Below are 17,276 nucleotides of genomic sequence, written 5' to 3' on the forward strand. Positions count from 1 at the left end.
AGATTTTAATGCAATAATTCAGAGCAAGAGGTGTCAGTTATCAGAGACTGTTAAATAAACAAAATATTGCAAGAATGCTAATGTTTTAAGCATGTTTTGTTTTAAGCTTTTAAAACATCTTTAATTGTGTCTCCAGTCAAGAATTGAGGACCTCAGTTGCCCCACAGACCCTTCTCCAGAAGCACTCTGGGAACACCTAAAAACTACCGTCCTGCAGATCTCTGAAGAAGTCCTCGGGTTCTCCACAAGGAAGAACAAGGACTGGTTTGATGAGAACAATCAAGAGATCCAAGAATTACTGGCAAAAAAGAGATCTGCCTACCAAGCACATCTTGCTCAGCCCTCCTGTCCTGGGAAAAAAGCAACCTTTCGCGCTGCATGTAGCAACCTCCAGCGCAAGCTTCGAGACATTCAGAACGAGTGGTGGACCAAGCTTGCAGAGAGAACCCAGCTGTGTGCAGACACTGGTGATTTAAGAGGGTTCTACGAAGCCCTGAAGGCAGTATATGGTCCATCATATCAGGCTCAGAGTCCCTTGCATAGTGCAGACGGCCAAGTGCTCCTCACAGACAAGGCATCCATACTGAACCGGTGGTCGGAGTATTTTCAGGTTCTCTTCAGTGCCAACCGTGTAGTTCAAGATTCAGCAATCCACCTCACCCCACTTCAACCGGTGAAAACAGAGTTGGATGAGATCCCCACCCTAGAAGAGACTGTTAAAGCCATCAAGCAACTGAAAAGTGGCAAGGCAGCAGGAGTTGATGGAATTCCACCAGAGATCTGGAAGCATGGGGGCACAGTACTACATAGCTCACTTCACAAAGTACTTGTCACCTGCTGGGAACAAGGCAAATTACCACAGGACTTTCGCGATGCAATCATCATCACCCTATACAAGAACAAAGGGGAAAAGTCAGACTGCTCCAACTACCGGGGGATAACCCTGCTCTCCATCGCAGGCAAAATCCTTGCCAGAATACTCCTGAACAGACTGGTGCCCACCATTGCAGAAGAACTCCTCCCAGAGAGCCAGTGCGGCTTCAGAGCTAACAGGAGCACCACCGACATGGTATTTGTTCTCAGGCAGCTCCAAGAGAAATGCAGGGAACAGAACAAGGGTCTGTATGTGACTTTTGTCGACCTTACCAAAGCTTTCGATACCGTTAGCAGGAAAGGCCTGTGGCAAATCTTGGAACGTTTAGGATGTCCCCCAAGGTTCCTCAGCATGATCATCCAGCTACACGAAGACCAGCGAGGCCAAGTCAGACACTGCAACGACCTCTCGGAGCCCTTCCCAATAGGCACAGGTGTAAAGCAAGGCTGCGTTCTCGCGCCAACTCTCTTTACGATCTTCTTTAGCATGATGCTTCAAAGAGCCGCAGTAGATCTAGATGAGGACGATGGTGTCTACATCCGCTATCGCACCGATGGCAGCCTGTTCAACCTGAGGCGACTAAAGGCACACTCCAAGACAATGGAAAAACTCATCCGAGAGCTACTGTTTGCTGACGATGCTGCACTCCTCTCCCACTCGGTATCAGCTCTGCAGCATATGACGTCCTGCTTTGCAGAGGCTGCCAAGCTATTCGGCCTAGAAGTTAGTCTGAAGAAGACAGAAGTTCTCCACCAGCCTGCACCCCAGGAAGATTATCACCCTCCCTGCATCACTGTGGGTGAATCAGTTCTGAAGACAGTCCAGCAGTTCAGCTACCTGGGGTGCATCATATCCTCAGATGCCAAGATCGACAAGGAGATTGACAACAGGCTGGCAAAGGCAAACCGTGCATTTGGCCGACTGCACAAAAGAGTGTGGAGCAACAAGCATCTGAAAAAAGGCACAAAGATCAATGTTTACAAAGCGGTTGTGATGACAACCCTCATCTATGGCTCCGAATCGTGGGTTTTATACCGTCATCACCTGCGACTCCTTGAGCGCTTTCATCAGCGCTGCCTTCGCACCATCCTCAACATCCACTGGAGTGACTTTGTGACCAACACTGAAGTCCTCAAGCGGGCAGAGGTTACCAGCATCGAGGCACTGCTGTTGAAGACGCAGCTGCGCTGGGCAGGGCATATTTCTAGGATGGAAAACCACCGCCTTCCCAAGATTGCCCTGTATGGCGAACTCTCCACCGGCCATCGAAATAGAGGGGCACCAAAGAAGAGGTACAAGGACTCCTTGAAGAAATCCCTTAGCACCTGTCACATCAACCATCACCAGTGGTCTGACCTAGCCTCAGATCGCAAAGCATGGAGGCACACCATCCACCAGGCTGTCTCTTCCTTTGAGAACACACGCATAGCTGGTCTTGAGGACAAAAGGAGATTGAGGAAGAATCGCACTGCTACAGGACCAACCCTAAATCAGACTTTTCCCTGCAGCCGCTGTGGCCGGACCTGCCTGTCCCACATTGGTCTTGTCAGCCACCAGCGAGCCTGCAGCAAACATGGACTATTGCACCCTTCTTAAATCTTCGTTCGCGAAGCCAAGCCGAGAGAGAATTGTGTCTATCTTTGTCCTTTATCAAGTTTATATCTCTGCTACCTGGCATTACTTTTTATGACATACATGACCTGGCCCAGCAAGGTCTCATTTATGTCTGATCCTGTCCTCATAACAAATGAGTTCAACACCCCTGCCCCAATGGGCTTTCTTTTGCATTTCCAGGAGGAAGAGCATAACTAGCAAGAAGGAAGTGTCACAAAGCAGCAGCATTTAGGAGAAAGTAAACATGGTTGGGGGGAAAATTAATATTATAATTAATGTTTTTTGTTTATGAAATATTTCTGTCTTTCCTCCCCCCCCCCCCCATTTGTGGCTCAGAAATCAAAATGAAATTTAACCATCCCTAGTTTTAAGACAGGCTAAAATATCTACTAAAATTTTAGCTGAGGATGTGGTTTTGGATGAGACTGCAGTTCCCATTTATTGTTTCTTCAGCATGTTCATGAGATGGAAGCCGCAGCCAGGCCAGACCTAAAATAGAGAGCATCCTCATCTTGTCCCCAGTCCTTGCTTATTGGCCGGGGGGGGGGGGGGGGGTAGAATTTTGAAATAGGATTATAGATTTGAGCCCTTGGCTTTGGAGCTGCAGCCTGCTCACCACGTTGCCAATGGACTTAAAAGCTTAAGAGAACTCCCACTAGGTACCCGTGAAGCCTCTTAGTGTAGAAATTGGCAGCATTGTGGGATCAGCTGTTCAGTATTTATCCCACTGCAGCATAACCTGAGTGAGCACTGGAGCTAAAGTAGCAATGCTTCAGGGAATAGTATCAGGAACTAACTGGCTTGGTAGCAGATATTCATGCTGATGCTTTTCCAGAGTATGTGATTGCATCATTCAGGGCAATGCAAAGTGGAGGGATCATGAGCACTGAACTGTTTGTACTCACTGGCAGGAGACAATCATTCTGTGTGCATGTGTGTGCTTGCACACAGTGGCCAGCTACAGAGAGATATCTTCATAGAAAAAAAAGATCTTCATTTGGGGGGAGGGTTTGCACCCTGAGCATTCCTATGAGTATTGTGATTTGTTGACTGAATTTGGGCTCTTGCATTGTATTTTTTGCCTGTATACTGTGAGGCCTATTGAAATTTACCCTAGGTTATATTGCGTTTGGGCAGCTAAGAAGTAAAAATATTAGCTGATTGTTTTATAGTTATAATATATCTGATGAGAGCATTTAAGGGTACACACTTAACAATTTTATGATGCTTTGTTTTTCAATTAATGGCATATTAACAATCCATTTGTGCATCTTCTTAAGTTAGTATAACAGTCTTTAAATGGAGGGATTGTCTTCAAGTTTGTGGCACAGTGGTTCTAATTATTATTTGTTGTAAAATACAGAGCTAGGAAATGACCAGGAAAGATTAAATCCATTTTTTAAAAAAAAAAAAAAAACCAAGTGTAGGGGGAGACTTCCCTTATGTTTTGGGAGGGGACCAGAGTATTTTGTGTGAGGGAGAAACAGCATTTGTACCCAAATGGATTTCAACAGTACACTGTCCATAGTTATGCATCTGTGTTCTATCAAGTTTATATATGTTGTAAGTGCCTCTGCTATGCATTTATATGTCTTAGTTGTTTAATTTATTGTTTTTTGACAATCAAATTGATTTTTTTCCCCAGTGGTAGAATCAAAGCTTTTTAATGTGGTGTTGGTGGCCTTTATTTTGTCTCCTCTTTAGAGTGCCACAGCTACCTTCAACATAATATGCACAGTGGGAATCCCTAGACTACTCTTATCCTCTCCCATTTACAGCATGGCCTGATACTCCTTTTAACCAGCAAAACAGACATATGGGCAAGCGGGATGGATGCTCTGCACCGGAGGAGAAGGGATTATTTGAAGGGGTGGGCGGGACTATTCGCTGTAGTGAGAGAGAACAGCATGGTCTCCAGATGCTTTGTCTGCTAAGGCATTGCCACAAAACTGAGTAGAATATGGAGATTCTGAGCTTATGAATTCTCTTATTAACTCTGCTACTTAAAAAGAATTTTTTAAAAAAAGAAAAAAGAGAAAGCTGGAAAAGATTGCTTCGGAAACACATTAAATGCATAGAAAAGCTCTTAGCGGTGAGAGAGACCAAAAGTTCATTAGTTTCTGTGCAGAAGAGAGAGTAATTAACAATTGCTAAGAGGTGAAACACTAAGCATTACAGTATAAGATGAATTTATTATTTTTACTGGTGTAGCTCACTGGTTACATAAGAGATGTCAGAATAAATACTTAAAATTGATCCTCATGGGGCTTTACTATTACAGAACTGTGTGATTTCTTCGTATGATATGGCCTTTGTAAATAACACCCCCCTGTAGATAACTTTGTGAGTCCTTTGAATATGTGATTTGAGACTTGTGGATGTGCAGTGACTGCAGCCCTCCACACAGCCCTCCACATAGAATCAGCATAAAGTCTAAATGGGGCATGTGTGCCTATGTTCCTTCATACAGACACCTAGCAAGTTGTGATTCTTGTCTCCAAAAATAATCTGAGTGTGTGTAAAAAGTTGTGCACGTTGATGCTATTCTGGATAGATGGAAGCAAAGCTAGAGCACAATGTGTGCATGATCCTGCACTTTGGTATACAGTTTAAGCTTGTACATCCACAGGGTAAAATTGTAGCCCACTTGTTGCATTAATTTATACTATAGGTTGCAAGTGTAGGAAGATTCTGTTTAGATCTTTTTGGAGACCCCTTTCTCAAAGCTACATGTTGTACACTTTCCCCCTTTCCCATGGGTCTGCTTGTTCTCTAAACAACTAGATCTGTCATAGTTACTGCAAAATGCTTGTAAGATCATCACTGACAGCTGAAGAGCATTGTTTCTGAAAATAGTTTCAGGTGGGGTAGCTATGTTGCTCTGAAGCAGTAGAACAAAGTTTGAGTCAGTGGCATCTTTTAAGACCAACAAAATTTTATTCATGGTATAAGCTTTCATGTGCAAGCACACTTTGTCAGATGCACTGAAACAGTTTCCTCAAGCCTTCCTGATAGGGGGTGGGGGGTTGCTGTCAGGAAATGGCCCTTCCTGACTGCAGCCCCCCACCCCCTGTAAGTAAGGCTTGAGGAAACTGTTTCAGTGTATCTGACAAAATGTGCTTGCACAGGAAAGTGTATACCGTGAATAAAACTCTACAGATAGTTGTCACTGATGTATTGTATGGAGGCAAGCAGAGCACTTGGCAGTTGTCTGTAGGATGGGTCCCACTGGAGTACTGATTAGAAATACTGCTGGATACCTCTATCACAGTTGGTGCTGTGTTTCCCTAGTAACTTTTAGGGCAGTTAATATGCAATCATAAGTGCTGGAGGGTCTTTTCAGATCTAAACACCAAGCCCTACCTGTAATCTGTTCTAGTAGTAGCGATGATTGGAGATACTGCCATTGTCAGATAACAGGACTGAGCCTTGGATCATGTAGTCCAGTTCTGCAGCTGTTGTCTCAGCTGATTGTACAGATATGAAGTTGTGATGGATTGAAAGCAGTCTGTCTGAGTGAGAGTTGAGAAGCTCACTCTGATTGGCTGAGCCGCTTCCATGGTAATGAATGTATCAAGTAGAAGGAGGCAGCCAGGGGGAGAAATCTCAGTTTTCAGTTTGGTTTGGAGATTGGAGCTGAGAGCAGACTGAGCGAGTGTTTAGTTCAGTTCCTGAGACAGAGCTGGTTGTGTTTAGAGCTCTTGTCTGTTTGAGAGTTTATTTGTGAGAAGGGGCAAACAATAGGTGTTTCTGGGTGTGGCACAGAGCGTCACGAGGCAGAGTGGGACTTTAAGGCTCTGCTGAGGAGTTCTGTCACACCAAAGGGCGGGCTCCTGGTTCTAAGACAGAACACCAACACACACACTGTGAGAGGGACAAAAGGTTCCAGAAGTCAGACAGAGATCCTGGCTGTGAAAGGGGACTTAACACGAGTGAATGAGGTGCCAGTGTGAAGAGCCCTCAAGGGTGTTAGTGTCCAGGGTATAGCTCTACAGTCTAGACTCTTGAGAATACCTATTTTGCTAGGGGAAAGGGTCTGTGAAGGGAAGATCTGTCACAAGTTCAGTCTCTCTTTTGTGTGAGTAAGATAGTGTGTGGAGATATATTTGAGAAGCCTGAACAGTCTTTCTATAGTGAATGAGTGTTATCCAGTGTGAGGGAAACACTGTTTCTTTTTATATTATATTTTATATCAGCCTGTCAATTTAAGAAGTGTTCTTGAGTTGTTTGGGAGGGACGGTGGCTCAGTGGTAGAGCATCTGCTTGGGAAGCAGAAGGTCCCAGGTTCAATCCCCGGCATCTCCAAAAAAGGGTCCAGGCAAATAGGTGTGAAAAACCTCAGCTTGAGACCCTGGAGAGCCGCTGCCAGTCTGAGAAGACAATACTGACTTTGATGGACCAAAGGTCTGATTCAGTATAAGGCAGTTTCATATGTTCATATGTTATCACTTGGATTTTCTGCCAGCCAACTGATTTAGTACAAATTCATGATATTTTCTCCCTTCTTAGCCTTTCTGTACATAATAAAACCTATTATTTGTTTGAACTTTTAAAACACTATGAGTGCCTTCATTATTTCTAACAGGGTTAATTTTGGTTCTCCTGAGGTACTGGGACAAAATACACAGTGGTCCCCTTTTTATCGGCTGACTCTGACTGTCCCTTACAGAAGTATTGTCAGCTTGCCCAGAGAATCACAGTATATATAGTATGAGAATCTGTATATATGTATGTCTTTCTTTTGGCTGTATCGTTTTCTCTATGCGTCACTGGCTATCTTTTGGGGTTGACTGTGTTTGTGTGCTCTGCCCTATTTTTGCTACTTTGCTTTGGTAGGTCTCTCTTAGTCCCAGTGGCTGGCTTGTACAGGTGCCTGTGAACATGGAACTTTCCTGCCTTTCCCTCACAGTCCTTTCTGACTCCTCAGAAGCTGATGCTGAGGTAAGGGAAGCGTTGTGGACATAATTCCATGGGGGTTGCAGTCAGGAGCTGGTTATCTAGTGAAACTACCCTCATTTCTCTCACAGGGCAGCAGAGAACATTGTCTCTCAGTAGAGTTTGCCAGAAGGATGCGCCCAAAGGCAGATCTAAGCTGCATGAAGAAAATAGTTTGCCTGAAACAATTTGGTCTTCAGTTGGGATGGCTAATTGGTGGCCTGTGGACCCTAGCCCCAAGAGTGTTTTGTCCCCTGTCAGAGCTTATTTACAGTTGTAGCCTGTTTTTCCATCTGATGGAAGCAGGGCTCACAGCTCCCCCATCCCTTGGACTAGAATGTCTTTTGGAACCTGTACAATGATGGGCTCTGCTGCTAAAAGGAAGTGTTTTTTTCCTGACCATTTGTCTTAGGGAGAGACACAAAATTAGCAGCTTAAGGAGGGCGGTGTTGGCATAATGGTAGATTCTGTGTGGGCGCATACCACTTTTCATGAATTGGTTCACAGTGAGGTGGGTGGTAAAGAATCTAACGCCCATGCTTACAAATATGGTCATACCTTAGCTGTAGTACTGAGGTTAAAACAGGCTTGGGGCACCTTTAATGAATGTGTCATTAATTTCCATAGGCAAAGCCCTGTTTCACTTTATGTAAAATACTGCTGAGGCCGTCTTTTAAAAGTTGGCTTCAAATAAATTGGACCAAGTGGTACTACCGGGAGAAAGAAACAAGTACAACTTCTCCTTCTATCAAACTCTGACAGCAGATGGGACTAATTTAAAGGTGGTTTGCATCTTTGTTTTTTCCTCATTAGGTAGTTGTGGCGGCTGTTGCATTTGCCTAGCCACTGTGAAAGGAACACAACAATTGCTCTGTGGTTTTCCATTTACAACCCTGTCTTTGTAACAAAGCTATCATCTCACACCTCTGCTAAGCCAATATTGTAACATTATCTCCTTGTTCTAATGCTTTCTAAACAGGCTCCTATGTGTAGTTATAAAGGGGGGGAAACAAAGCTGCGAAGTCTAGAAATAGCAGTGTCATTAAGGGTACGTCTAGAGAGAAGCAGACGTCTTCTCTGTTTATGTGTATCTGACTTATGGTTGAAAAGATGCTGTAGGAAAGGTGGAAACGGCAAGCCCCATATGTCATACACTGGTGCTATTAAACGTTGTGGAGAGTAATTAAAACTCTTCCACTTTTCTATGAGAAAGCGGCAGAATTTTGGACAATGCCTGTCTCCTTTAGAGTTAATCGTCCCTGGTGGATGAAGTGCCAAGAAAGTGTTTCCTTGAAGAGGGCTGTCGATTTGGTTGCTATTGGCTGGGAGGAGGGGTGTTTGTGTGTGTCTTGACTCCTGACTTGGGTATTGTCTTTTGTCTTTGCCATGGAGGCAACTCAGATACAGAATTGGGCAGTGGGGGCGGGGGGGGGACAGTGGCTTTCAATTCAGGAAGCTATAAAGCACTTGAGCATCTTATTTAAAGTGGGCAATATACAGTCCTTTTGCTGTGCAATTGCCTGCAGGGCTTGCAGGGAAGTGAAGATGCTGGGAAATGAGGGAAGGGGTGCTTAACCACAGCTGTGAGGGGTGGTGGTGGTAGATGGGTTATGTAAAAATACCCTTGGTTTTGCCAAATTATATGCAGGAGAAAGAGAAGCAGATGGAGAAAGAGTGCATGCTACATATTTTGTGGTCTGTACAAAGGATTGGAATCTCTTTAACTGCAAATGCTTGAGGAAGAGATAGGAAGCTGACCCAGTACAAGACTGGCCCATACTACTGCTCTCATGTTCCTGGGATTGCTAATTTCAGATGTTAAAAAAAAAAAACAGATAGATTTTCAAAAAGTTAATCTCAGCTTTTCAAATGTAGTTCGATTAAGCCCTCCTTGGTGCTGGGGAAAATAAGCAGAACTGTCCCAAGTTTAGTGGAAACTAAACAAAATCCTATACCACCTCAATGTGCAATGCTTGCCCTATTTCCGTACCTCAGGACAGGTAGGCTATTCTGAAAAATTTTGATTTGCCATTTAAAATACTGGATAGGGAAGCCTTCAGAAAGTGTCTGTAGGCATGTGTGGGTTGTGAAGTATACAATGCAGAGACTGCAGCCCTATACTTTTTCAAAGATCCAGCTTGCTGTTAACCAGGCTTCACCTACATGACTCCTGTTCTGGCAGAGGGTAAAAAAAGTCACAGAAAAATTACCAGGGGTGCTGTGGGAGACTAGTTACAAAACAAAACAAGCATGCCTGCATTATCTGTAAAAATATTTTGAACACATCTTTAAACATTTTTGCACCTATGTTTTAACAAAAGCTTCCCATCACCTACCATTTAAGCAGATATAAAATTTGTTTAGAAACCGTTTGCATTTAAAATTATTTTTCTGTTTTCAAACTAGATCCATCTACTTTATAACAAGGAGTCCAGACTCAAAAAGACTGGAATTATTTCTAACCTTTTAACATTATAATGCATAAGTAAAATAAATAATGGTGAACTATTTAACAAAGAATATAGAGAGTTTACTTTTCCTTCTGCAGCTCTTTCTAAAGAGTTCTTGTTTGTTGTTTATTTACTCCTTATCTTTACAAATTTAATTTTTACTGATTGTCTTCTATAAAAGCTATATTTTAGGATGCATTCAAATGTCTGTCTTAAGCTGCAGCTAAGTAAAAGTGTGCATAAGTTTGGTTTGTTTGAGGATTAGTACATATCTTTCTCTTCTGCCACCCCCCCCCCCCCCCATATGTGAATCACAGTTAATGGTACTTGCCAAATGCAGGCATACTGAGCAGCTGTCGCCCACCTCCATCCCAATTCTAAACCAGGTTTTAATGCAGCCTTAGAGTTCCAGTTAATAGGAGAGAGAACTAAGTCTGTATCCAATCATTCTTTGAGTTATATGAAGAATATTTTGCAGTTTTATCTGGCAAGATTATTCTGTTGTTAAACTACACGTTTATATTATTACATATTTACATACATTAAACATACATAAAAAGCTATCATTTTCTATAATTTAATTCCATTCCATAAATGATTGTGTGAATTGTTCTTTCTTTTCCCTATAACATCCTTATAAATATTTGAGAAATAATAATATAAAACTTGTGAAGTTGCCTTATACTGACTCATACCATTGGTTTGTCACTGTCAGCATTGTCTACTCTGACTGTTAGCAGCTTCCAAAGACTCATGCAGATGTCTTTCACGTCACCTACTATCTGATCCTTTTAACTAAAGATGCTGGGGACTGAACCTGGGGCCCTTCTGCGTGCAAAGCAAATGTTTTACCAGAGCCACAGCCTCTGTCCTTTCTAGGGCTTGCCAGCTCTGGGTTGGGTAATACCTGGAGGTTTGGCAGGGTGGAGCCTGGGTATTCTTGCCAATCCCCAGGTCCCAGCGGGGGTTCTTCCGCTTTCCCAGGCTCCTTCCTGCCCCCAGTCAGCTAGCTGGGGGGGGGGGGAGAGCCCCAACCCCAAAGCCACCATGTGACTTTCCACTTCAGTCTCCAATTGAAAAGGCTTCCTCTTGGGATGGAATGGTGTGTCTGTGTTACTTTGAAGAAGTTGGCAGCAACTCGTGAGTAGAGATGCCAATCCCTCGCTTCAGAGTCGCCAGAAACGGGGGGGTGGGGAGGGAAATGTCTGCTGGGCACGTCATTATTCCCTATGTGGAGATCGATTCTCATAGGGTATAATGGGGAATTGATCTGGAGGTATCAGGGGCTCTGGGGGGCTGTTTTTTAAGGTAGAGGCACCAAATTTTCAGTATAGCATATAGTGCCTATCCCTAAAATACCCCCTTCAAGTTTCAAAATGATTGGACCAGGGGGTCCAAGTCTATGAGCCCAAAAGAAGGTGCCCCTGTCCTTCATTATTTCCTATGGAAGGAAGGCATTTAAAAAGGTGTGCTGTCCCTTTAAATGTGATTACGCGAACTCCCTTGGAGTTCAGTTATGCTTGTCACATCCTTGCTCCTGGCTCTGCCCCAATGTCTCCTGGCTCCACCCCCAAAGTCCCCAGACATTTCTTGAATTGGACTTGGCACCCCTAAGCCTGGGGCGGGGTGGGGTTTGGAGAGAGAGATATGTTTTATGTGTTTTATCTATTTTTATGTATTTTACTGTATAAATTATTAATGTATTTTAAATTGATCTACTGTTAGCATTCTGTGTTGTAAGCCGCCCTGAGCCCTCTTTGGTGAGGTAGGGTGGGATATAAATCGAACAAAATAAAATAAAAATAAAAATAAATTGGTGGGGTGTAATGCCATAAAGTCCGCCTTCCAAAGTGGCCATTTTCTCCTGGTGAACTGATCTCTGCCTGGAGTTCAGGTGTAACCCCAGATCTCCAGCCACTACCTGGAGGCTGGCAACGCTACTCCTTTCCCCCTTGAATTGTCTTTCTGTGGGCCAAACAGTCCTATCTGATTTTCTTTTGAGGTTCTTTTGATTGCTTGTCAGGTGAACGAACATGCCTTCAGACAAGTATTAAATGGTTTAATACATCTGATTGGGGATGGTTCATATGTCAGAGATAAGGAATTCATATAATGGCTAAAACATGGGAAAACAGTTTGAGTCTTCGAAAGCAGAACTACTGATGCTTTCCTGGCCTGATACTAAGGACTTTTATGCCTACTTGCTGCCTCCACCCTGGCTGTCCTTTTCTTCAGTGTGGTGGATGCCCTTTGCTGCGTGTGTGTTCATCAACGGCTGTGTGCCTTTTGGGGTTGTGTTGGTTGCGTGTGTGTTCCCAGCAGCCATTTCAAAACTCCTAGGGATTTAGTCATGAGGGGGGGGGGGAGGAGAGATGTTAAACAAGCTTTTCCCTAATGAGCTGTGACGCCAGCTGGAGACAGGAGAAAAAGCCAGATTCTCTCTTGTCCAGTACTCTGAATCTACGGATCTGCCTGTCTCCAGCTTGCACCCCCTCCCATTGGTCCAGTACACACACACACTGCTGATTTGCTGCCTCTTCTGCATCCTTTTTGCTCTGTCCCCAAAGCATTTTGGCAAGGTTCAGATTTCTGTGCTCACAGCTCAGTGCTCAAGGAGAAAAGGAGGGAAACAAAGGACTGAGAGGGATGTGAAGGGAAAGCACTTATTGCTTTATCTCAAGACCGAGCACTGCGCAGTAGAATCCTGTTTATTCTTCTTTTCTTTCTTTCTTTCTTTGTCAGCTGGTTTCTTAAAAGTAACGGTTGCTGTCTTTTAAAAGAATCATCTGCAGAAACATAGATGCTGGCCACTCTCACATTGGCCTCCATTAGAACTGGAGCCATTATTTCTTTATCATTTTTTCCTTACACTTTGGCTTTTAACAACGCAGGTTAGTCCATCAAAGGCATTCTCTCATTCTCCAGTCTCATAATTGTTTACAGTAGTTGTATACATGTGGGTTTGGTCCTCAGGCTGTTGTAAAAGGATGATCACATGTACATGAACCTTCCCAAGTAGATCTTTATCCTACCCATCCCCCACCTCACAAGTGGAGATTTTGAACAAGTTCTGTTTAAATGGATATTGGTAGAGATACAGTATTTCCACGTGTTCATCTTCAGTCTCCTGTGCATTTCTGCATTGGGACTGTGCTTGCACAGGCTAGCCACTGAGGTGCTCTACAGCCATTCATTCTATGGGGGGAAAATATTAAGAGGGGAGCCCCTCCCCTCCAGAGCCCATTGGAGCTTCTTTCCTGCTCAAATGGTCATGTGCTCTGCAGGGAAGGACCCCTTTCCCTGAGGTTTCTCTTCGCCGCCACATAGTGTGGATGTCATTCTACAGCTAGAAAGTTTGTGAGTTTCTTTCTTGGAGAGCAAGTTTGGTGTAGTGGTTAAGTGTGCGGACTCTTATCTGGGAGAACCGGGTTTGATTCCCCACTCCTCCACTTGCACCTGCTGGCATGGCCCTGGGTCAGCCATAGCTCTGGCAGAGGTTGTCCTTGAAAGGGCAGCTGCTGTGAGAGCCCTCTCCAGCCCCACCCACCTCACAGGGTGCCTGTTGTGGGGGAGGAAGGTAAAGGAGATTGTGAGCCGCTCTGAGACTCTTTGGAGTGGAGGGCAGGATATAAATCCAATATCTTCTTCTTCTTCTTCTGAAAAATTATTTTGAGGCAATTCTGCATTGGTTATGTCACAGAAACCTCTTTTAAGAAATGTTTCTAATGCAAGATGAAATGACTCACTTGGATTAGCATTCACTTTGCCTTCTCTGCCAGGGCGAGACCCTCAACACTGCCACATGCAAATTATGCTTGGAGTTTACTCCTAAAGCCCAGTCTTTAGGAAAAGGCGCATTCCAGCTCTATTAAATCAGTGGCAATGCCTTCTGCCCCTTTGAAGCATTCCCAATCATCGTCTGCTAAAATATCTACCAAGACCAGGAACTTTATGAGTCTGCATTCCAGTGCTGCAATTCTATCAGTTCCGGGCACTGAACTGGCTATTCAGGGTCAATCCCCTGCATCCTGATCATATGTTTTTTGGCCAAGGCAAACTTGGTTTCAGACCCTGTTGAAATTGTCCAAAGGAGTTTATGTACACCTGCCTTCAGCAGCAGATTAGCCACACAAGGGGCCTTTGATGTATCATGAGGTAAGCAAGCTCAGACTGACAGCATGGCTACTGATCAATCCCATTTCGAATTTTCAGAATGAGTAGCCAATGTCCTTCTTAATTCTCGTAGACCTTCTCCTAGGAGGTCATATTATTACAAATGGGCTTGTTGGGCTTGTTTTACTGACTGGGACAAATTACGGGCAGTCAAGGCAGAGGATTGCCATGACCCTTTAGTTTTTGGGTACTTGCTGTCCCTAGAAGAATGTGGTTCTATTAAGGTTCACTTAGCCGCCATATCAGCATTTTACACTAGATTGCAGGATAAGGCACTTTTTTCACACCCTGTGTCCAAAAGCTTCTTAAAGGACTACTTAACTTGTTTCCTCCATGCCCTTCCATAGTACCACAGTGGTCCTCATCTGTTTAATTTCTCAATTTATTTTAGTCCCATTTATTTGATTCCTATTCCACCCTTTCCTGCAAACGGGCTCAGAGCGGAGTACAACATATCAACAATAATAAATCACTGTGCTTAATCAATTAAAACATGCCATTAAAACAATAAAATCAATCAGCAGTTTCAGCAAAACAATAAACCAATGCTACAGCAGTAGGCCTGATAAGTGGTGGAATTTGAACCTCTTGGATCTTGTAGTCTGGCAGCATTGTCATTTAGGGTTGCATTTCTTGTGGCCAGGAAAGTTGGGGAACTGTCAGCTTTTTGAATGGACTGCCCATTTATTAAATTCCAGCCCAGCCATGTGCTGTTGAGGCCTAGTTTTAATTTTTTACCTAGAGGAGAGAAAGGAAGAGATTGGATTTGTACCCTACCTTTCACTTGGAGTCTCAGAGTGGCTTACAATTTGCTTTCCTTTCTCCTCCCTGCAACAGACACTCTGTGAGGTAGGTGGGGCTGAGAGAGCTCTTTCGAGAACTATTAACGGAACAGCTCTGAGAGAGTTGTGAGTGACCCAAGGTCACACCAGCAACTGCATGTAGGGAAGTGAGGACTCAAACCCAGCTTTCCAAGATTAGATTCATGATTCCTTGTAGTGAATTAAGACAGTAGAAGACCAAGAGAAGAGGAAACAGTTTGAACTGAAGAATAATAAAAAAGTATTACCAACTTCCTCCCTCCCTCACTGGTTGGTCCCAAACTAGAAGGTGCATGGTGTGTTTGACTTGAGTTGGAAGACCAAATGAGAATTCTGGCTGAACCATTATCTTACTTGGTGGCTGTGGACAAAGCAGAGCATCAGTTTGTATCTGTAGATCTTAACTTTACACACTTTGTATTGAGAATGGATAAAATACTTTATAAAGCATTTAGTGCATTGGTAATGAATTCCAGTGGTATCACTGCATCAGGAGCCACTTTGGGAAGATGAAATTTAGAGAAATTAATCCATTTGTTTCTTTTATTAGGAACTTGAAGCAGCTCTTTACAGTGATGATGTGGATTTCATCAGTGATCTGATTGCCTGTCTTCTTCAAGGCTGCTATCAGCGCAGTGACATTACGTGAGTAGTCTCATTCTGTGGTTTAAATGCTTCTAGAAATAAAAGTTTTTAAAAGTGGCAAGAGGTGTTCCACAGCACCTATGGACTATTGAAAAGGCAACTGTCATACCCTGAGGAGTTAAGTATCAGGCGAACACCAACAGCTTTCTCTTTGAATGGCCGCAAGTGTTCTGTTTTCAGACTCTTGAGAAGAAGAGACTGGATTTATACCCTGCCATTTACTACCTAAAGGAGTCTCAAAGCTGCTTACAGTCTCCTTTCCCTTCTCCTCCCCACAACAGAGACACCCTGTGAGGTAGGTGGGACTGAGAGAACTCTCCCAGAACTGCTCTTGAACAGAACAGCTTTGAGAGAATTTGTGGTTAACTCAAGGTCACGTCAGCAGGTGTATGTGGAGGAGTGGGGAATCAAACCCGATTCTCCCAGATAACACTCTGTGCACTTAACCACTACACCAAACTGGCTTTCTTTAAAACGCTGTTTCCTTAGATCCCAGATTTTGGTTACTCATTACTGAAATATTAATGTGATTTTGGTGTCCTTCCTATAGTGCCATGTAGTTAGGTATAGTTCCCATTTGACCATGAATGGCTGCATAATGTTTCCTGCAGTGGCATTCCAGAGAGGTAGTACAGGAGCCTTGTTCATGAGCTGTAGCCCTTGGAGTAATATAAAATTGTAGAAAGCGACTGCATAGACTCTTATCCATAGCTTGCAAGTCTTGAGTTGCTTTTTCCTCTTGCATCCCTTTTTACCTGCCTTGTTGGACCATACTTATGCGGAAAGATGAGTCCGAAATGTGATCAAATTTGTGTGCTGTTCAATATATAACTATATTCAATGCATAGCTCTTTCCTTTTAGTGTTATGCAAGCTGATAGTTCTTAGTGCTAAAAGTATTCTAAGGATAAATATTTTACTATATTCACATTTCTAGAACACTTAAATATTCTGAAATAGAATTGAGGTTGGCCTAGCAAATGTGTGTTTTGGCTCTGACAGGGGCAGGGTTTGTAGAATTTAGCTGCACATTTGTCACAGTACATTTATTTGCTGGTGGCCCACTTGCTTTCAGTGATAGATCCAGTTGGGCAGGCATGTTGCAATGAAACAAAGTAGGAGTCCAGTAACATTTTTAAGACCGACAATGTTTTATTCAGAATGTAAGCATTCATATGCATGAATTCTGTATTCTGAAGAAGTATGCAAGCATATGACAGCTTACATTCTGAATAAAACTTTGTTGGTCTTAAAGGTGCTACTGGACTCTACTTTGTTCTATTGTTCTGTGATGTTGCATAACACATGGGCAGAACCTGTATTCAAAATGGAGTAGTAAAAACTGATCATGGACATTCTACTTGGTTTAGAAAGCAGTCGCTTAAATTAGAGAGGTTCCTTGTGTTTCCGATAGCGCATCTAACCCAGGGGCGTCAAACATACGGCCTGAGAGCCAAATCAGGCCCCTGGAGGGCTCCTAACAGGCTCCTGAGCAACTGGCCATCATCTGCTTCCTCTCCCTCTCTCTCGCTTTCTTCTGCATAACAGCTTGCTTTGCAAGACTTGCTCTATCACACAGGAGCTACAGAGCAAAACCTCTCTTTTCTTCATTGGCTGAGGATCCTCCCATAGGGAGGAAGGGGGGAGAGGGAGAGCTGGCTTTGCCAGGCTTTTTCAATTGCACAGCAGAGCTACTGAGAAAAGCCTCTGTTCCTTTTATTGGCTGAGGCTCCTCCCCCTCCTGGTCCCCAGGTGAAGGAAGAAA

The 17,276-nt window shown here is 43.6% G+C and overlaps 1 protein-coding gene across 1 annotated transcript in view; it reads left to right on the forward strand.

The window, feature by feature from the left end:
* LOC132576545 (chromatin remodeling regulator CECR2) overlaps nt 1-17,276 on the forward strand; it is a 163,962-nt gene that overhangs the window by 84,491 nt on the left and 62,195 nt on the right. The window contains exon 2 of the mRNA XM_060245787.1: nt 15,418-15,512. Within this exon, the coding sequence (XP_060101770.1) occupies nt 15,418-15,512 (95 nt within the window). The remainder of the gene's footprint in view (nt 1-15,417; nt 15,513-17,276) is intronic.

The sequence above is a fragment of the Heteronotia binoei genome, chromosome 8 (genome assembly GCF_032191835.1).
Source record: "Heteronotia binoei isolate CCM8104 ecotype False Entrance Well chromosome 8, APGP_CSIRO_Hbin_v1, whole genome shotgun sequence".
NCBI lineage: Eukaryota > Metazoa > Chordata > Lepidosauria > Squamata > Gekkonidae > Heteronotia > Heteronotia binoei.